The 21,158-nt window shown below is 37.5% G+C and overlaps 5 protein-coding genes across 14 annotated transcripts; 3 read left to right on the forward strand and 2 right to left on the reverse strand.

The window, feature by feature from the left end:
* The first annotated feature begins 5,720 nt into the window (after positions 1 to 5,720).
* Positions 5,721 to 9,681, forward strand: LOC127258088 (uncharacterized). The gene is made up of 9 exons (XM_051284732.1): positions 5,721 to 6,696; positions 7,106 to 7,161; positions 7,244 to 7,326; positions 7,500 to 7,578; positions 7,729 to 7,839; positions 8,125 to 8,234; positions 8,940 to 9,023; positions 9,175 to 9,212; positions 9,456 to 9,681. Exons 1-9 carry the CDS (start codon positions 5,721 to 5,723, stop codon positions 9,524 to 9,526), a joined length of 1,608 nt encoding a protein of 535 aa, XP_051140689.1. The 3' UTR covers positions 9,527 to 9,681.
* Positions 9,670 to 13,252, reverse strand: LOC127258089 (uncharacterized). Of its 6 annotated transcripts, XM_051284734.1 has the most exons (16): positions 13,102 to 13,252; positions 12,759 to 12,890; positions 12,565 to 12,652; positions 12,261 to 12,448; positions 12,031 to 12,151; positions 11,782 to 11,928; positions 11,569 to 11,673; positions 11,256 to 11,339; positions 11,060 to 11,175; positions 10,879 to 10,980; positions 10,665 to 10,778; positions 10,528 to 10,584; positions 10,378 to 10,444; positions 10,255 to 10,308; positions 10,086 to 10,160; positions 9,670 to 10,014 (listed from the first exon to the last, which is right to left on the reverse strand). In XM_051284734.1, the coding sequence occupies exons 4-16, from the start codon at positions 12,293 to 12,295 to the stop codon at positions 9,856 to 9,858; spliced, it is 1,236 nt and encodes a 411-aa protein (XP_051140691.1). In that variant the 5' UTR covers positions 12,296 to 12,448; positions 12,565 to 12,652; positions 12,759 to 12,890; positions 13,102 to 13,252; the 3' UTR covers positions 9,670 to 9,855. The 6 variants fall into 6 exon arrangements, with proteins under 6 accessions (XP_051140691.1, XP_051140695.1, XP_051140693.1 ...); XM_051284738.1 differs by having other exon boundaries at positions 12,031 to 12,145; positions 12,759 to 13,252; XM_051284736.1 differs by having other exon boundaries at positions 12,261 to 12,441; positions 12,759 to 13,251.
* A 371-nt stretch (positions 13,253 to 13,623) lies between these two features.
* LOC127257807 (SAGA-associated factor 29 homolog A-like) lies at positions 13,624 to 16,561 on the forward strand. 2 transcript variants are annotated; one of them, XM_051284273.1, is made up of 9 exons: positions 13,624 to 13,911; positions 14,740 to 14,833; positions 15,020 to 15,093; positions 15,242 to 15,351; positions 15,453 to 15,538; positions 15,675 to 15,728; positions 15,826 to 15,976; positions 16,119 to 16,132; positions 16,238 to 16,561. In XM_051284273.1, the coding sequence occupies exons 1-9, from the start codon at positions 13,794 to 13,796 to the stop codon at positions 16,338 to 16,340; spliced, it is 804 nt and encodes a 267-aa protein (XP_051140230.1). In that variant the 5' UTR covers positions 13,624 to 13,793; the 3' UTR covers positions 16,341 to 16,561. The 2 variants fall into 2 exon arrangements, with proteins under 2 accessions (XP_051140230.1, XP_051140231.1); XM_051284274.1 differs by having other exon boundaries at positions 15,245 to 15,351.
* A 752-nt stretch (positions 16,562 to 17,313) lies between these two features.
* LOC127258408 (GDSL esterase/lipase At5g14450) lies at positions 17,314 to 19,134 on the reverse strand. 4 transcript variants are annotated; one of them, XM_051285239.1, is made up of 6 exons: positions 19,078 to 19,134; positions 18,741 to 18,932; positions 18,444 to 18,650; positions 18,176 to 18,348; positions 17,807 to 18,080; positions 17,314 to 17,696 (listed from the first exon to the last, which is right to left on the reverse strand). In XM_051285239.1, the coding sequence occupies exons 1-6, from the start codon at positions 19,085 to 19,087 to the stop codon at positions 17,455 to 17,457; spliced, it is 1,098 nt and encodes a 365-aa protein (XP_051141196.1). In that variant the 5' UTR covers positions 19,088 to 19,134; the 3' UTR covers positions 17,314 to 17,454. The 4 variants fall into 4 exon arrangements, with proteins under 4 accessions (XP_051141196.1, XP_051141198.1, XP_051141197.1 ...); XM_051285241.1 differs by having other exon boundaries at positions 18,741 to 18,833; positions 18,933 to 19,120; XM_051285240.1 differs by having other exon boundaries at positions 18,741 to 18,836; positions 18,933 to 19,120.
* Positions 19,135 to 19,357: 223 nt separating this feature from the next.
* On the forward strand, positions 19,358 to 21,065 carry LOC127257802 (uncharacterized). The gene is made up of 5 exons (XM_051284269.1): positions 19,358 to 19,831; positions 20,106 to 20,203; positions 20,323 to 20,613; positions 20,793 to 20,835; positions 20,971 to 21,065. The coding sequence occupies exons 1-5, from the start codon at positions 19,581 to 19,583 to the stop codon at positions 21,053 to 21,055; spliced, it is 768 nt and encodes a 255-aa protein (XP_051140226.1). The 5' UTR covers positions 19,358 to 19,580; the 3' UTR covers positions 21,056 to 21,065.
* The last annotated feature ends 93 nt before the right edge of the window (positions 21,066 to 21,158 follow it).

Genomic DNA, 21,158 nt, shown 5'->3' on the forward strand with positions numbered 1-21,158 from the left:
TCTTAACCTCATTTTGTTCTCACATTTTGATCTGTTTCGGCCATGGATCACATATTTGAATTCATAAGTGTTTCATTTGAAGCGGTCATCACTTCACACTTATATAGGTAATCATATCTTAAAGTATCCAACTCTACTTATAGGATTATTAAGAGTCAATGACTCAACCTCACCACTTTGCACATTATAACACCCGTAGCTTTTCAGGGAATGGTGATCGAGTGTTTGTGCCGAACTATTACAGCTTATTTTTCCCATTGAACCAAAACTTGAGATCTTCAAGTGATTTGGTTGGGTTACCATTGTAATTGTCTCTTAATTTTGTAGATTTCAGATCAATTCTCTTTAACAGTTTATACATTTGATCACGATTTAACGTTTTGGTTAGCAGATCCGCAAGGTTTTCTATTGACATATTGTCAATATCTATAACCACATTAGTGATTAATTGTCTCACAGTATTGTGTCCGTATCGGATATGTCAGAATTTACCATTGTAAGTTCCATTTTTAACATTTATTTTTTCAGTTTGGCTATCACAATATATCATTGTCGGAGGTACTAGTTTTCTTCCAAAATGGATCGAGCTTCACAAGTTTATTTTGTGGACTTTCACGAAATTGATTCACCTCATGTCATAAAGACATATCCGTTTGTAGACAACGAATATTCCGCGTCAGATATCCCGTTAACATCAAAGTACCCTTTAAGTACCGGAGGATATCTCGTGTATTGTATGCCTAAAGTCGAGAGTATATTTTAAATACCTCAAGACTCTTACTAACTCTACACGACCTACCGCTTTCTCAGTGATTTTTTTGAGAGACGGTACTTACACCCCTACACTTTAAATATTTGTATGAAGGTTTCTTGTCTTTTCACAATTTATAAGGAGTTTTATCCTTATTTTTTGGTGGAATTTTATTCATGCGTTTTGTGACGCCATTCGATTATGATAAGTATGATGAATTATGCAGCACAATTCTTCATACAGAACTACACATTTGTTTCTCTAATAATTTCGAACTGCCTTAATATTATATCTCAGCTGATTCACTGTGTTATTATTATTGCTTCTCTATTACCTCTTAACAGGTAAATGTAGCAATTTCTTATGCAATCATTTATAAAGGTGATTTTTTTCCACCTCAAATTTGCATTTTTTTTTTAAAAAAAAACACACACACATCAGTGTGAATTAAATCCAATGGCTTCGTATATATATATTATATTTTATTGAATAAAACAATAATATAGTCGTTTTTACCTCCATACAAACTTCTCATTTAGTTTGAGTATTTTACTTCTTTTTTTTTTTTTTTTTCATATTTAGTAAATTGAAATTTACTAATCATTTTATAGCATTTAGATTAGTATTCTTCAATCTATAATGCCATAAATCGACACACTCGAAATAATATTTTGTTCTGTCTGACCAGCCCCTGTCGACAGAGTAGAAACGTCGACGCTGGATGTGCCTACTCTCGAATTTCCAACAACATCCATGATGTTGACAATTTGATCGAACGACGATATTCTCGCAATATATCAAAATAGCAGTGAGCAACCAGTTATGTGATTACAATATTCAAACCAATCAATATTCACATAATTTAATCTCCACTTACCCAATAATTAATTAATAAATAATAAGTAAGGGTTAGCTTTCTGTTACCAAATCCAGGGTACAATTTAAAATTCTGATTCGTGTTAGCTTCCGGACACGTTACATATGATATTAGAGTGGACCTTTGACACTGTTGGCGAACAAAGCGAACGAGTGGGCAATTGCTTGAGTGGAGGAGCATGTCAGTCGCACATCAAGGATGAGCATGTCCTAAGGGAATTTGACATTCCAAAGAGGGAGTACTTCTAGGGTGGGGGAGTATGTTCGACGTTGCTGGAGGGCCAAGAGAGCCGAGCTTTGTTCGTGAGGGAAAAATCACGTTAAGGACGATATTCGGGTGAAAATCGTGCAAGCCGCAACAAATGATGTCCGGGATGGTGTGTGGAGATGCGTTGTGGAATGGGCCACATGTGGGTTGTCTATGACAAAAGATCTCGTTGGTTGTTGGTGAACACATAAAATGAGGGTATGCAGAAGAGGGTCAACGGAGTGACGCCGGAGACATACTGAGGGTGCAAGAAACAACGTCAGTGCACTTGAATAGTGTCTCACAAAGGCGTTTGCGAAATTGAATTGGGGGAGTATTGTTACGGGCTGACATTCTTGCCTTAGGTTCTCGGCCATAGTTCGTCTCATGTATGTGAGGCTTTGTCCTATACGGTTGATTGACGACATATGTCTTGGTGCAGGTAAGTGTTATGCATTATTCTCTTATATTGTATGATATATCCTGGATGTGTTGCGCACAAGGGACGGCTGATTTGGGCCTCAACGCGGGCGTGGCCTAGGCGCCGGGCATGTCAGCTTTTGGACACGTTACAAAAAATTCAAAAAAAATTTATTCAAAAACTTATTTCAAGAAATCGACTTCTGCTCCCAGTGGAAATCTCCTCGTACAAAAATTTTGCTTCTACCATAAAAACACAGCTTAAAAAACTATACAAAAATAATAAAATATAATTAATAAAAATGAGTATGAATAAAATAGGAAAAATAAGGTAAAAATATGAGGAAGAAATAAAACTTTATATTAGAAGATAAAACACTTATGGTAGAAATGTATCTAGTTTCAAATCTTATTTCTACCGTAAAAATCACTTCATAACAAACTAACACATTTTAAAAAGAATTGTTACTATTGTAAAAAAAATAGTGAAATATTAGAATAATGAGGTCCTCATATATATATATATCTATGAAATATTCTAAAAACAATTCCTACGATAGATGTAAAGAAATATTGGATAATTTTTCTATAATTTTTTTAAAAATAAGTATGAAAGATGAGGAAAAAAAAATCTTTATGTTAAAAGATACAGATCTTATTTATGCTATAAAAAAACATGTGTAAAAAAAAACTATACAAAAATTCAAAAAAAAAAAAAATTATTAAAAAACTTACTCTCTTCGTCCCAACTCAAAGTACCATTTTTATCATTTTTGGCAGTCTACCTTCAAAGTATCTCTTTCTTATTTTAGTAAAAGTAATCATACACCAATACCAAAATATTTTTTAGCTTTTACCTAAATTACAAACATACCATTACAAATACAATTATTTTTTACATAAAGTCAAAGAACAAAAATGTCAAACCTCTTACGCACTTCCACTAACTAATAAAATATTATTCTTTTTTAATCTACTACAAAATCCCAAAGGGCCCTTTGGACTGGGACGGAGGGAGTATTTCAAGAAATCGACTTATGCTCCCGGTGACAATCTCCTCAAGTATAAAAAATTTGCTTCTATCATATAAAAAAAAAGAAAGCACAACTTAAAAACTATACAAAATTTCAAAAAAATTAAAATTAATAAAAATAAGTATGAATCAAATAGCGGTAAAAATACGAGGAAGAAATAAAATTTTCTATTAGAAGATAAAAAAAACTTACAGTAGAAATGTATTTAGTTTCAGATTTACTTCTCCCTAACAATCACTCCATAAAACACTAACACATTTAAAAAGAATTGTTAATTCCACCATTGTAAAAAAATAATGAAATATTAGAATAGTGACGTCTACACTGAGCTCTTTTATATAAATATATATATATATGAAATATTCTTAAAAAAGTTTATACGATAGATATAAAGAAATATTGGATAATTCTTTCAAGAAATCGACTTATACTTTCGGTGACAATCTCCTCAAATATAAAAAGTTTGCTTCTATCATAAAAAAAATAATAAAAAAAAAACAATTTTAAAACTATACAAAAATTCAAAAAACATAATTAATAAAAATAGTATGAATCAAACTAACACACTTAAAAAAACTAAATTGTAACTCTACTATTGTAAAAAACTGTAAAAAGAAAAAGAAAATTAAAAAAAAAAAAACAAAATTAATATTAAAATTGTGAGATTGTAGGAAAAACTAAATATTAGAATAGCGGGGACACTGAGCTCTTTTATATATATATATATATTATATCTTATAAACACGAGATTCTACCACTTGAAAATTCTATCATGCCTCTCAAAATAACAATTTAGCCCTTAACCCACCTTTGTACTGGCTTGAAAAGACGTTTTGGAACCGTCGCCAGCAACCATCGTCAACCGCCCAAGACGAAACGTTTTGAAACGTCGTCTGGTCGGTTACATCGACCGCCTTGCCAAACGCCTCCACCAGTTCCAGAACTCAAATAGCCCAACCGACCAATCTAGAGACCAATCGCTAGACCAAAAGACTCCTTGGCTGCACCCACCAAGCGACCTGTCTATCCATCTGTGGACTAGCTGACTTGCCTATTCGACCGCAGACCAGCCGACCTACTTTATCCGATCGCAGACCATCAGACCTGTCTGTCCGACCTGCTGACCATCAGACCTGTCTGTCCGACCGCTAACCATCCGACTGAGGACCAACCGACCAGACCAACTGACCGAGGACCTTCCGACCTGCCTATCCGACCGCTAACCAACCGACCTGATCATCCGACCGAGGACCAACCGACCAGACCAACCGGCCGAGGACCTTCCGATCTGCCTATCCGACGGCAAATCAACCCACCTAACCAACCGACCAGACCAACCGACCGACGACCAACTGACCTGACCAACCGACCTGAGCGCAAATAATTCGATTGTATTTTTGTTTTATAGTTTATATATTAAATAAATAATGTTTCACTACATTACATTATAGAATAGTCACGCGGTATACCGCACAAATGCGTGTTCTAGTATATATATATATATGACAAAATTGTCCATAACTCCTTGTAGTTTCGAAAATCCGTAAATATCTCATTTACTTTAAAAATTGTATGACACCCCTTGTACTTTAAAAAATATTGCATGAAACCCCTTTGTGGTTTCAAAACTCAGCGTAAATTCTTATTTTACTTTAAAAAATTGCATGACACCCTATACTTTTAAAAATATCGTATGAAAACCCTGCCATGCAAAAAAACATACAGATAGAAAATCATTTTCTCTTCACACAAGGAAAGTTTAGGTTTTCATGCAATTTTTAAAGTATAAGGAGATTTTACACTAAATTTCAAAATTACAAAGGAGTTATTAACAATTTTACCTATATATGATTTGATATATGATATGATTTTATGACTGATGCATTGTGTAATTAATCTTGTCTCATCCCATGAGGGCCCCGGTGGTGTGGAGATTGAATTTGTGAGATCACACGTTCAAATAATAAAAATATAAGAGTGTGTTTGTTTGGAAGATTGAATTAGATTTTCACTGTTCATCCTATTTTTTTTTCCAAAAATATCAAATCAAACACCTATTTTTTATTTTTTATATTATACTAAAAATTAATTTTACATTCAAAACATCACATCAACACCTATTTATATCACACCATACAACTATTCAAATTCAAAATTTTTACTATTCAAATCCCAACTCAAAATCCAAACCCCAAAACAAACACACCCTTATATTCCTTAGAATAATTTGTTATCAATTTTGTTTTCCAATATACTAACCATTTCCATCCCACTATCAATTTTGTTGGAGATGGTTATTGGCCGAAAATTCGATAGTATTACTGTATTAGTGTCCCTTTTTTTTTAATCCATTTCAAGAGACACATTCATCGTACATATATGTATAAATATTATGCAGACGGGGTTCAAGATTCAGTGGGAGGCAAGCACTGCCATTTCAATGGCGAAGTCGCCGCACCTACATCTGCTCCTCCACCTCCGCCGCTCAATGTCTCTGTATGCCTCTCCAACAACGCCCTCGCGCTTCCTTCCCTTCTACTCCCTGCCGGCCAATCTCAATTGCGCAAGAGTCTTATCCACCGCCACACGGTATCCGCTCCAGTACGAAATGATTGTCTCCCGCCCCCTCAATCCACCAGCTCCGGTACCCTCCCGCCGTCTCCGACCGCCACCGAAGTCGCAATTGCAGGATTCTGAACCCGACTCGGGTATGGGCTTCGAGGAATGGGTAGATAAGAAGCTGTCGAGTAAGGAGGATTCAGAAAGTAAAGCGGTCATGGACAAGGCTAAGAGAAAGTATTACAACAAAAGGAGGAAGAGGATGTACGGCGAATCTGAGTCGGATGATGAGAACGGCCGGTCGCGGCGGGGCGAGAGTGATTTCATCGAGCTGAAGCAGGAAGTGGTGGAGCCGCGCACGGTGTTCCACAGGGAGGAAGAGTTGTACTTCTACGACACATTTGCGTACCCGTGGGAGAAAAACAAGCATTACCGCATGGTTTATCAATTGGAGAAGAAGTATTTCCCCGATCAGTGTTTCGACAAGGCATTTCTCCAGCCAGGGGAATCGAATGCGAAGAAGGGGAAAAAAGAAGTAGAGAATAAAGGAGTGGCAATAAATGATGATGATGATGGTGATCGGAGGATGGTGTTCTTTGATGAGAGTGAGAAGGAAAAGAAGGATATCAAGGTTGGAGATGTGGCTGAGAAGAAAGTGGAGGACTTCTTCAAGTGTTTGAAGAAATTCCCCAATGAAAAAGATGGAGATGTTGCATTTTCAGAGCCTTTTCTTTCAACAAGGAGTGTTGGGCTTCCTCCCAAATGGGATGGTCCCAATGGCACTGTGGTTTTGGTGAATAAACCTAAAGGTCAATTTCTTTGCCCTAATGTTTCAGTGCATTCAGGAATTTATGGACTAGGATTCATTAGACAGTTTCTTGTGGTATTTGAGCTATGAGTATGGATTTTATCATCAAGATGATTGGGACTGGAACTTCAAGTGGCCAACATTGCTAGTTTTGGAAAAACAAAAAGGGATCATAGCTTGTTATATTGCTAATTAATAATAATAATCTGTGATGTAATTGTTATGTAGATGTTGAATATATTTTGAAGGTGTGGGTAGGTTTTTGAAACAATTGCTTTTGAGTGGAGTAGTAGACTTATATCTATTTGATTTTGAGTGAAAGGTGTTTTTGCATTTCCTGCTTTTGTTAGTGTTAGTATAACCAGATTTATTATGGAGTGATTTTCACAGCTAAGAGCAAATGTTAACAGGCTGGACATCATTTACTGTTTGTGGGAAGTTGCGTCGTCTTGTCAAAGTGAAAAAGGTTATACATAACCTCAAAACTGGATGATTTCAGCCTTGCTTTATTTTGAATGTATTTTCAAAGAGAAACTTGTCTTTTGCAGGTTGGCCATGCCGGAACACTAGATCCTATGGCAACTGGTTTATTGATTGTATGTATTGGTAAAGCTACAAAGGTGGTCGACAGGTAGCCTGTTATGGATATCTCTGCAGTTTTTCTTAGGGAAAATTTGGGTTATATATTATATCTCTCTAACTCAAGTTTTCTCTACCATGTCTTAGATAATCTTGTGTTCTGTTTTGATAATAGTTTCTTTATACCTTAGCAAATATAGTGAAGCTTTGTTATACTTTCCGCAGATATCAAGGCATGATAAAGGGATATAGCGGAATCTTTCGATTAGGAGAAGCAACCTCAACCTTGGATGCTGATTCACCTGTGTGTTCATTTTCCTGAAAAAAAAAATAAATTGAAAAATAGTACCTTCTTTGTATTTGAGGCTCTTGGTTTGAGTTCTTTATTATTACAAGGCACATGTTGGCCTTTAACTTACCTAACCAAGTGAATACTATGAAATTAACTATTCAGGTTATCCAACGGGAGCCTTGGGAACACATCAAGGATGAGGATATAAAGAAAGCTACAGCATCCTTTTGTGGAGAAATATATCAAGTCCCCCCGATGTTCTCTGCTATCAAAGTAAAAATTTCTGCGACCATAGTTTCTAGCTCTGTTTTCTCATAGATACATGCTACTCTAGCTGTAAGTATTATAGTTAGTTTTAGGACAAGGCGCTGGATTCAAGGCATAGTTTATTGCTCATGTGCCGCATTCATGAAGTTGCGGAAATAACTCTGTTGAAGAAAGTCATGAATTGTGGAGCATACATCATTGAAAATTCAGCAACTTAGAATATGACTCACTTTCCATTTTGAGGCACTTATGGTTTTCAACTCTCAACTCTGTACTTTCTATGTATGATAGGTTGGTGGAGAGAGGATGTATGAAAAGGCTAGAAAAGGAGAAACCATTGAACTCTCACCAAGACGGATTTCAATCTTCAGTTTCGAGGTTGAGCGAAGTTTAGATGACAGGTTGTCTGCAATTCTATTATTAAAATCTGGTGAATTATGCTTATGTGTGTTTTGGCTATGAACTGTTGGCATTTCTCTAGCATGATTCATCTCCAAGTCACGTCCGTTTTGAATGAATTAAACTACGGATAATCTTGAATTTTGTGTTGGTGTCAATATTTAGTGCATGGTATAAGCATAGTGAATATATTCTTGATATTTCTACCCAACTAGTCAAGAATCTCCATCCGTTGGTTATTTTCCCTGGTTATAATTGCAATATGTTATACTATATGAACAATTAATGAGAATTCCCAACAATTATAAAAGGGGATGTTCAAATATTTCCTAGGCGACGATACCCGTGACACCAATGACCAATCTGCCATTCGTCCACACTTATCCATGTTAAATAACTATATCTATCCTGGACTTGTCTTTTTCTCTTTTAGGTTATGAAACACTATCAGTGATGTTTTTCTAGGGGAATGCTTATCAATTGCTTTTCATTTCTCTCTTCTATTGTGCTATAGCCTGTGGAATGTCAATAACTTTGAACCCTTTGCCATGGCAATTTGGTTCTTGAATGAATTGTGCCTTCTCTCGTTTTTTCATTAATACTTCTCTGGATGTTATGTTATCATCATTAGCCATTTATTGTTCCACTGCATTCATTTGTTTAAATGGCTGCTTTCTGATCACCCAATTTCTACTACTTATTTGCAGGCAAAATGTGATTTTCCGGGTGATTTGCTCGAAGGGAACTTATGTGCGGTCCCTTTGTGCTGATTTCGGGAAGGCTCTAGGCAGGTAGTGTAGCTAACATGATTTTTTTGATCTTGTGAATCATCCACTCATCGCTACGTAATTTTGGCATATTATGTTTGAACAGTTGATGTTTTTATTGGAGAAATAACTCATAACCTTTTCTTTGGCTGCTTCTTTGCTTCGATTGTTACAGCTGTGCCCATCTGACTGCTTTACGGCGAGATTCAATAGGTAAAGCCCCATTACTACAGATGTTCTCACCGCTTATTCATTTCCCATTCGTAGCGAAGCTGATACTCTTGCAATCAAAGTTGAAATATATCATATGCCCGTTTGGTTCCAAGAAAATAAACACACATACACTCGTTTCACAATTCTGCTTGTTTGTCGAAAGCAACAGGCATTAGCGAACCTTTTTGCTTTCACTAATTCTACAATAATCGACTTATTCTGTGTATGCTTCGTTTTTCCTAGGAGAATATTCAGCCGACGACGCCTGGGAGTTCCAAGAATTGGAAGAACAAATCACCAAAGGGTACATGTAGCAGCTTCAATTATTGATTCAAATTCTGTCAACATTTTCATTCGGAATCATTTGTCACACAGTTTTTGTTGGTTAAGTTATATTTCCTGCTTTGACAAGAAAATGATTCTTTATGTACATGTAATGATGTAAATGAAACACAACTGAACTCACTCACTCACTTCCTTAATCAACAATGCCAATGGTTTCCACTTCACATTTGAAATGTTTAACCCAAAGCAACCCTAAAAGAGGCACAGCTAACCACCAAATACAACACACACTATATATATATATATAAAATCAGAACTAACATATCAACTGATAAGTGCAATAACAAGACTCCCAAGACTAAGGAAATGTAGAAAAATTTGTGGCAGGAATGTCAATACCCAAAGCCTGAAAATAAGCTTTCTCGGCCCCGGCCAGGCGATCCTGAAACATACTCCATTCATTCCTACACCTCTCGCGCACCCCCTCCCATGGCGCCTTGCCTTTCTCCGCCTGCCCCTGTTAGAAACATGAAGATATTACCTTGTCATTCAGAAGAATAGATCGATGAGCCAGCTGGGAGAGAATACCTGATTTCCGAGTGAAGGCACAGTTTGGTGCACTATCCATTGAGAATCAACCACTCCTATCTTCTCATGCGCCGGCTGCTTTCGACAAAGGCATCATTTAGTACAAAGAGGTACTTACTATACATGAACATGGATTTTTTGTTTTTAGGTGTGGAGACTAGAAGATAACCTCAACACATTTTCGGAGAGCAAAATCCAGTCCCCATCCATGGACTAAGTCATTCTGCAGTAGCATTCAAAGTAATATCTCAGATATTGTTGCATATATGTAAAAGAGTTGTGTTGTCGATACCTGAATCATGTGCCACACGCATCGCCATGCTTCCCGTGAAAACACTGGGGCCATGATCTCGACAAAACTGCAAATATTAGATCCTGATAGGTTCAAGTTAAACTACTCATGCTAAGGTATATATATGTAATAGCTAAATCATGTGCATACGCTGCGCAGGGCGGCAAATGAGGATCAGTGCACCAGCCTGGCCGTTCCTCGGTGTCCCTGTGGAAGTAAAAATGTCACCAGAACTGTGTGTCGAAGAACTTATGCAGATGAAAGCAAGTGAACATTCTTGTCTGTACTTGTGGACTTCAGTGTCTTCTCGTCTCTTTGTCATCTGCCATGTCATTCCACTGTCCGGGGACAATCCTGGCTGCGAAATATCCAGGCCATGTTTCTTCACTAGTTTGATGTATCTGCCATGGAATACCATTTCAGAAAGCTTTTTTTCTATTTTATTTTATCCAACACAGCTTATTCGTATATCGTTCGAGAACATAAGTTGTTTTGACTCACTCCTCTGGGTCGAAATTGTCGACACCTAGATCTTCATCCCAAATGAATATATAGTCATAGGGTGCTACAATGTCTGGATGCAAGAATCGTTTTGCATACCACCTAACAAGATGAACTAAGCATTCATTCATTCCATCATAAATCATGAATGTGAGAGGAGTAAACTGATCACTACAATTACCATTTAGTCTGCTTCCGAACACTCACATGGATAGCCCGTTTGGACCACTCGAATTCATCCCATTCGCTCGTTCGACCATCATAGTGAAACAATAATATCATGAAGTTTTCTGTCAACTGTAAAACTCTGTCAACCAACTACCGAGCAACAAAAGCACAGCCAAAGCCAAGAGAAGTGTACAGCAATTTCAAATTACCTTCTTTACAGCTGCATCAATGTTATTTTTCTGATCATAGCCAACTGTAAAAGTGATGAGATATCTTGGCTTCACAATTAGGTCCTGAAATGGAAAACCAGTTTCTTCAGAAATCAAAGGGAAAAAGATACACAATTTAAGTGGGGAAATTTTCAGAAATTGGGGGGAAAAAGATACACAATCTCAATGTATTAACCATAAGGCTGATTTTATTCTCCAACTTATTGTAATAAGGCAAAGTTCCCTCTACCGGGATATTGAGTCACTCAAGTTAGAACAATGCAACCATGTGATTTTGTCGAAATATACACACCTCACTAGGAAGACCCCATAATCTGCGAGTGTATAAATCAGACTCAGGTACAATGATACCGGGTGGTAGTCTCTCAGCACCTCGAGGATTGTTTGGGACCCAAATCTGCACATAAATATTCCTTTACAGTAAAGAAACATGAATTGCAATAGGAAGATGAACATCTCGCATGCTCAAGTTATTGACTCGATTTAGATCAGGATAATGGTTCACCTTAGTGTCATTAGACTTGGGCGATAGGCCCCGTCGACCTCTAAGAGAAGACAATACATTTAACACTGCCTGGGTGGAGATACCCGAGTACTTATCCTCCATGTATGCAAGATCAATGGAGGGAAATATGTTGGACGACAGACTGACCTGGAAAAGCATAAAATCAATCCAATGGAACGAGACTGAAGCATTGCACCAACAAATTGAGTTCTAGGTGAAATGAAATGACTTAGACGAGTAAAGTCCTGCCTTTGTCAATGAAAGCTTGGGGAAAGATAGACCCAAAAAGAAGCCGAATATAATCCCTACAGACGTTGTAAGAATTAACCTCATCCATTCATTTGTCCTCCTCACATGCCAGGTGCTGCTGCTACAACAAAGTAAACACAGAAATCATTGATATACAAATGCAATTCAATGCAATGATTCAAGTAATTCAGATTTAAGAAATAATGAGAGATGTGGAAGTGGAAACAAACTTTGAAAGTGTGGATCTTCGCCTGGGAGTGGCCATTTTGATCACAATACTTGCAGAAGATATTCTCAGTTCACATACAATACGTACCAGCACCTCTCACGTTTGCATTTCTTCAAGAATCATACAGTGTATTTCTAACAGTACCACCCAACCCAAGATCCAGAAGGTGGTAAACAAGAAATCTGCTCGCTGGACAGGAATTCGACTACCAAACATCATTTTGGACTCAGTGATTTAAAAATGTATATATTCGAAACATGCTTGTCTTAAAGATTGAATCCCATCAATGGCAATTATAAGATCACCTAATAATGAGGTAGCTTGCTGTAGATGTTTGAGTAGGTCAAAGATGCAGAAACTTAAATCACCTCCAAATGCTTTCACTTCAAGTCTCTGATCATTAAGAAGTTGGAAGGACCAAATCAAGGAAATTCAATTTTATCGAAGCTGAAAAAGTTTACAAGATTCAACAAAGTGGAAAATGAGAAGTGAATCTCACCTTTTTGGAAGAATTTTGAATCGAGTCAACAAATCTGATGCTCAAAAACAAATTATTGGCAGCAAATGATGAAGCTGCTTCTGCTGATGATGAAATGAGAGACGAAAAGGAAGCACTCAAAGCCTAAAAAGGCTTTTGAAAGCTCAAATAGCAGCAATTTAACAAGGACCAATGATGAGAAATTGGTAAACCACTAGTAAATAAATTAAAGACACAGGAAAACTGTGGAGCCCAGCGTCGAATATAAATTAAGTAAAAAACCACACGGAGACGAATGGACAACGATGAAGCTAGCTATTCAATTCAGGCTCAGAAGACTGTTCTTCCATTGTAAAAATCTTACCTCTTACATGAAACGAAATGTCAATTTTTGAAACTTCTTTCTGTGTATTTGGATGGGCACTTTCTTCCCTACTTGTCTTATTCAAACAGAAGCTTGCTTGCTTGCTGCAGGCCAACCTGACCGAGCTTGTCGTTCCCTTGTCTTCTTCCATCTTCTTCCAGACCGCCATGGATTTGCTCGATTGATTCAAATTTTGGATTGCGTAAAAATTAGCCCATTTATAATAATGTTGTCATATTGGACCTATATGATGGGCTAAAAATCCACTAAGAGGTTATTTGGGCCTATCCACATTTATAATTGGGCCCTATTGGGCTAAACAACAGGCCCATTAACTTCAAATTTGGGCTTCAATTATCACATTACACGAACTATGAGTTCTTAGCTATTGGGTTATTAATGGGCTTTATTATTAGGCCTCAGAGCCCATTTGGTTGGGCCATTAAGGGTAAGCGAGAAAAACCATGCGGGAGCCACGTGGCCTCCCCAAGTTACATACATACTTCCAAATTACCCTTTAAGTTTGACCCGCCCTAAGTTCATTGCCTCCCCACCCAACTAAATCTGCCTTTGATTCGTCGGAAGAAATGCAATTCGATTCAATTCTGAATCTTGATTCCTGAATGAATGTGTCTGATTAGATTCGTTAACTTCCTCGATCTCGGATTCGAACTTGCGCGATCGATCTCACGATGTCGACGCCGGACATTGCAGGAATCCTCGAGAACTCGAAGGAGCTCGATCGGCTGAGGAAGGAGCAGGAGGACGTGTTGATTGAGATCAACAAGTTGCACAAGAAGCTGCAATCCAGTGAGTCGCGACGACAACTGTTATCGCTCTGTATTTCATTCTCATTGTAGTCGGTGATCAGAATTATTGAGTTTGTCTTTTCTTGATTGTTCGATTAAACCTCGTGATTTGTTTTTAATTTTAATTTATTTATTTCTCTGGTTTCTGCTCATGAGTGACAAATGTTTTATGGCCGTAGTGTTGTTGGCTATCTCGATGGCTACATAAATTGAGAGTTTTGGAGCCATTCTACATTGACTTGACAATTGTCAATTTTGTTTGTTGAACTAGTCTAAATGCATTTAATTATACGATTGTCCTGAAGCAGCCGTTCAAGAATCAAGAAGATCTCTTTAGATTCCTTATATATATATATATATATATATATAATATTATTAAAACATGCTTCATTGTTCTTTAGTAATTACGCAATCCTCATTCAGGATGAGTGTAGACGCGACTGACCCTCTTTTTTTCTTGATATTGGCGTAATATTGTTTGGTTAATCTGATTAACCTTATGTTATATCTTTCCTTATTCATCTAAATTGTTGGGGGAATCTTATTTTTTTCTTTTCATTCTGTTTCAGTTGAGTTTTGTTCGTGGAGATGTGCAATAGTGTGGATTTATTTTCTACCTCTACCCCAACTGACTGATATTTCTGATTTTTTTGCAAACCCTAATGTATAGAATAGAATAGTTTCATGATCTCTGGACATGTTTGCTATTATTTGGATTGATTAAGGCTCCCTGTAAATCAGTAAGAAGATATGTTTAGGTGATAGATTCTTGACAAGTTACTGTTGTTATAATCTTTCAACATTTAACCTCCATTTTTGGTGAATGCAGCTCCAGAGGTGGTTGACAAGCCAGGTGATAATTCACTGTATCGGCTCAAGGTGTTATACACTCAAGCAAAAGAGCTATCAGAGAATGAAATGACGTATGTTTGGATCTTGTAATCTGATTGTGATAGGTGCTAATGGTTTTCTGGTTTCTTCATATCACTTTTAAAAATCCAAATCCAAGCAAGACTTGTACCTTCAAGTTGGAAACACTGCTAGATAAGGATAAAGAGAGAGATACTCAACTGCAGATAGGATATCTCATGGTTTATTTGGATTTGCAGTATCTCCAGTCAATTATTAGGACAACTGGATGCACTGATGCCTTCTGGAACTGCAGGACAACGAAGAAGGATAGGTGTGGATCTATGTCAAGTATATTTAGTTATTTTTCTGGGTAGCACTTAGCACAACTGCAAAACGTGATCATGTTTTGTGCTTATATGATGTTGACTCAAATTTCATGTTTTTTACTTGTCAATGTAATTTTCGTTCATTAATGACAGAAGCTGGTGAGCCGAAGAAGAGGAGGATGAAGGCCGATTTGGAAGCCCCGAGGCAGTCTGCTTCTGCTAGAAACAGCCTCGACTCACTTGCAAATTTGAAGGGTGAACAGGTATGGTGTGGTGTGGTGTATTCAACTTACACTCTTTGATCAGAGACTTGCATTGCGTAGCTGTTGATGATTCTGTTTATAAATGTTGTTTTAATGTTTAGGTGGCTGCAAAGGTGAGTCAGGACGATGCAGGAAAGGATGAATGGTTTGTTGTTAAAGTGATCCATTTTGACAAGGAAACAAGACTGTAGGTGTTTTTTTTTTTTTTTTTTTTTTTTTTTTTTTTTTTTCTATATGTTGATGTTTTCGAATAGCAAACAATCAATTCCTTTGGTAGTTTCTCATTGAAAGATAATGTCTGAATACTTTTTGTTGGATTGTAGGTTTGAAGTGTTGGATGAGGAACCGGGCGACGACGAGGATGGCACTGGGCAGAAGTTGGAACTTGCTTCTTCCCTCATATTATTATTATTATATTTTCAGTATCAAATGTTGTGTATAATTGATTTGATTTTGGGTGTTTTGTGGTTCCAGAAAATACAACCTGCCAATGTCTCATATTATACCTTTTCCGAAGCGGAGTGATCTGTCGAGTGTCCCCGACTTTCCTCGTGGAACGCATGTATTGGCTGTTTATCCAGAAACCACTGCACTCTATAAAGCAACTGTTGTCCAGGGTCGAAAGGTATTCTTATTCTTATTCTTATGATTTGCTATTAATTTTTGTTGGTTTGTTAATGTGAAACTTACCATTGATTGATCCATTTGCTGCAATACAACACAATGAATGAATGCTATGCTGGTGACACTCTTGTCCCAATCTGTAGAGGAAGATTGATGAGTAAGTAGCAGAGCTTTAAATACACTAGTGTGATTTGTAGTTGGTTAAGAAAGAGCAGATTGAGGTGAGGATAATGTTTTGTTTTGTTTTGTTTGGTCTGTACAGTTACATTCTGGAATTTGATGATGATGAAGAGGATGGATCTATGCCACAACGATCTGTGCCTTTCCACAGGGTCGTTCCACTTCCAGAAGGATATCGACAGTAATAAAAATAGATACATACATATAATATATATATATATATATAGTCATTTATTACATGACATGACATGACATGATTACTATATTTATTTTGTAAAAAGCTACCTACCTACCTACCTGGGATGGGAGTGTTCTTTCTATCTATGCCTAGTGCACTCTCTCTCAATGTAAGTAACCTGACTCAAGAACTACACAACCCCTTTCTATCCACTTCTATTTTAGTTAATTAATTGTCTTTCTAAAAGGTTATATGATCAAATATATGAAAATCGTTAAGCAAACTGTACATAACAGTCATACTCAAATTTAGAGTTGTTAAATGAACCGAACCGAGTTGTTCATGAATTCGGCTCGATTAAAACTCGTTCGCGAACATTAACGAGCCGAGTCAAACAATAGAAACAAGCTCGTATGGTTAACGATCGAGTCTGAACTTTGTTCGCGAACGTTCGTTTAAATAATAATATTTATTATAAATATTATATATACATATAATAAAATAATTTTAAAATTCTTTTTAATTTATATATAAATAAAAAAAAGTAAGACATGCGAGCTTTGAACGAACTTGAACGAGCTTACTCGAGTCAAACATGAAAACGATTTAAACAACAAAAATTCTTAACAAGCCGAACTCGAAAGCTTAACGAACGAACACGAGTCTTGTTCGCAAATATTAACAAACATTTAAAATTTAGCTCGGCTTGACTCGTTAACAGCTCTGCTCAAACTAGAGATAAGTACATGAAAATTTTCAAGATTCAAAACATGGATGGGTGCTTGATCAAAATATGATTTCAATCACCACAACAATTCCAGATACAATCTCAAACAAGTCTTATTTCTTTCTGGTGATGAATGCCGAGTATAATTAACAACAATGCATTTTATAATCACTGCATAGTGTAATTAACAAGCATTCAATTTCAATGGTCAGACAACTAAACTGCCCACTACCACAGGCATCAGGTTGTCCTATAAATTATTATTAATTTTGTCAACTTTAACAATGGCGTCGTAACGAAAATAAATTCACAAATTTAGGGAATAGTTAATAATTTCCATTGCAATTTCATTTGAAAAAGAAGAGGACATGCTCTCTTTTTTTGTATAGTGTTCTTAAGAACATGCATTAGATATGGGCAGAGGGGGATCAGAATAGGACCCGTTAAGGATGCGCGTGGCAATCCATTCATTAGCTGCTTCGCTGTAGTGAACCCCATCCCAGCTTATGCATGTCCGTGGCGCGCTGCACGCCGTCCCAACCACCTCCGTCCCGTTGATCCTCACTCTCTGTCCGCACCATACGTGCACGTTGTCCTTGTGATGCCCACAGCATATCTTCATCGGGTCATCGAATCCTGTATATTTATCATTTACATAATAGACAAATAAATTAACCACTACTTAGCAGCATTTCGTCAAGATCAATTAACAAAAGACATAGGTTAATTGGTTTCTCTATCCTGACCATAGACTTTGGCATTGCTTATCAAGTGATATTTAGCAGAGTAGATGTCGACGTAGACAAGGGAAGCATGACGAAGGTGAGCCCTGAGCAATGCGACCCGAGCTTTGAGCTGCCGGTTGAACTCAAGAGCAATGGCATTGTGACCTCTGATGCATCCATGGCTGTCGAAAAGTCCAGGCTGTTTGCTTCTGAAATACATTCTTGTTCCTGGCAAACATCCAATGGGTCCCGTATTGTGAATCCAGAAAGCTCTTGACCCTTTTTGGTACAAATTCTGGAAATGTATGTATGATTCAGAATATATTCAGCCAACAACTTAGAGGATCAAAGAAGGAAACTATATATAGTTTGTCACAGATATTAACTTACAACAACGGCAGCAGCAAACTGATTAATAATATCAGGAATTTGAGCCTTAATTTGAGGCATAGTCAGCTTCCTGAAACCAACAACGAGGTCATTCTGGCCAATGTCAAGGGTATAGAGAGCCCTGGAGAATTCCTTAGGGTTTGGGAGTGTCATTGTATCACAATACCTTGCAGCTGAAATTAATTGGAGAAACACAAACAGAACAATCACTATTGTTTCTCTGTAAGAAAATAAAATTTTGATTTACGCGTCGTTTAGGATCAATCACCATGACGATGTAGTTCAGTGGTCCGATCTTTGAATTGAGCAAACTGCGAAGTTTGAATATCCAGTGAGAATGGACTCACGCCATCCATTATCGTTTCGTTCTGCCTACGAATGGGCGATCCTGCGGTAGCAAAATTTGCGCCATGCCGAAAATCTGTGCCTATGGAATCGAGATAGGAGCTCAAAAGCGGCAGCCTTAACCGTTCCGCTGCAGAGACATTTCATCAAACACATGTAAGCACAATATACGCGCATACGTCCATAACACACACTTGAATAATTAAAATTCCACTCATACCAATGAAGTCTATGATAAGACGGCCATCGGAGTGTCTTCCTGAAGGCTTTCGAAAATAGGTTACACCATACGGCGGAGGAATCGGCCAAAATGCTGCTGATATTGCACCAGTATCAGAATTTGAATCGCCGAAGTTGTAAATTGCAGGGAAATTGCAGCGCGAGGCTGCGGGAGCTGAACTTCCATTAATACCTGAGATCACAGAAAGTAAAACAGCAGCAACAAACACAGTAGCTCTTGCATCCGCCATTGTTCTTTTCATAGAATCGATGATCATCGTAGTGGAGCAATTTAATACTGGATGAAAAGAAAAGCATGAAGGAGTCCGTTGCTCTACTTTTCGCCATTTTGGGGAGAAAGCCGGAAAAGCTAAATCTATCACGCCGGAAACGTGCCCTGAGTCTGAATTGATCGATCAATTCTCCGACATAAGCCAATTATTCTGGCGCCGTTTTTTGCTTTATATAATGGGCCGAAAACGGACCCTTATTGAATATCTGGCCCAGTAGTGTATAAATAGGCCCATTCTTTTATTTTATTCTCAACTCTAGTGGAGGCCCACTTATAAGAAACTCGTGTTTTTAAATTCTAGCGACACCTGAAGTCGCATTAGCTCAGAAAACTGCTTGCCTAAACCCTAATTTGCTGTCCTGATCGTTTCTTCTTGGGCTGGCTATGTCTCCTACAGCCGATTCAGTCCTTCCCATTCCCTTCTAGCTAAAGGCGTGTGCAGCAAATTTCACGATTGTTTGATTTTTTTGTTGTGAACTACATACAAATCATATCTGATTGGGTTCAGTTACAGAAACTGCTTGCCCTAAACAGAATAGGGTACGTGCAATGGGGAAGCATAAAGGAGAAGGAAACACGAAGTCCGGCGAGCAAATGGAAGGGCACAATTTACTAGGCGCGCCGACGTTTGAGCAGCTGGAGAATGGCCGTTTCAGATGTGTGGAAACAGGCCACGAGATGCCGGCTCACGCTAGAGACTCGTACGCCGAGTCCAAGCACTGTCGGTTGGGTCTTATTGATTTCGCCCTAGCTCGCAATAGGCCTCCACTCAACATGTTTAAGCAGGACCCAGCTTCACGGTAATTTCTCTATCTTTCATTAGGAAATTGTGAACTTTCGATTGTCTGTGTAATGGGAACTTGTGTGGAGAAAGGTTTTGGCCATAGCCAGTCAAGGGAAGAATGGCAAGATATGTTGGATTGTTCTTAATTTGTATGCATAACGAATGTGTTTCCATAATATAGCTGAGGTTTTATGATGGATGAGAAAGAATATATGCCAAATGTTATTAATTTTTATTGAATAGTTGTAAGGATTTATATACATGTGTGTGGTTTTTTGTTGGTATTGCAGTTCTAAGTTGATCTGCAAATTAACCGGAGTTACAATAAATAAGTGGGAAGAGCATATATGGAAGCATATCAATGGGAAGCGTTTTCTCAACATGTTAGGTTTGTTTATTTTTTCATTGTCCTTGTCAGCTTTTGAATTGAGAATACATAAATAAGAAAAAAAGAATGGGTTTGATGGTGATTTGAACATGTTTGAGATGCTGCTGTTGATGCAACAGAGAAAAAGGAGGCTGAAAAAGAAATGCCGAACGGAACACCTGAGAAGAAGGATGAAGGGAAAATCAAGAAGAAGAAGAAGAAGAATAAGGCTAAGAAAGAGGAAAATATTGATGAAATTATCAACAATGTAAGGGATTCTGCTGGAAAAAGCAGTGAATCGGATGATGAAACCGAATTTTGGATGCCTCCTGTAGGGGAACGATGGGATAATGATGATGGGGGCGATCGATGGGGCTCTGATCCTGACTCTGAACCAGTGAACGACAATGATGACAACGGTGGTGATGAAGGTTTAGTTTCAGTTTTAAAAATTTAAGTTTGTTCTGCTTTAGACTTGACGGTCTTATGGAAGTACTTAGATTAATGGCTGCTGCTAAATTTTGGTTTTGATAATATACTTGCCATGACTTTTGGAGCTGATTCTACACTATAGTTTTATTTTGAACTTATAATGACACTTTCTGTACAGGAATTGAAAGCGATAAACATGAAGACAATGACCTTTCTAACCGGTATGTCAAGTTGTATTACTGCTGTTTATGGCTTTATAGTAGTGACCCTCAATAATGTTTCGCAATATCCATGAAGTTATAGGCTAAAAGCAATCATTTTTCTGAAGAAAATTAAAAACTTTTTCGGATATGCAGGACTAAGCGAATGACACTTGAAATCGGACCTAGTTCCTTTGCCTCGAGGAAGAAGAAAAGGAAGACCGATGATGCATCATCATAGCAAAAGTAAAAATACATATGAAAGGTGAGGACTTAAGTCATTCCAAGGAAAAATGTTCAAGGCATTTTTTTGTGTGTAACTTTTCAAATTTTCAAGAATTTGT

This window comes from Andrographis paniculata, unplaced genomic scaffold (assembly GCF_009805555.1).
Source record: "Andrographis paniculata isolate CXL003 unplaced genomic scaffold, ASM980555v1 Contig59END, whole genome shotgun sequence".
Classification (NCBI taxonomy): Eukaryota; Viridiplantae; Streptophyta; class Magnoliopsida; order Lamiales; family Acanthaceae; genus Andrographis; species Andrographis paniculata.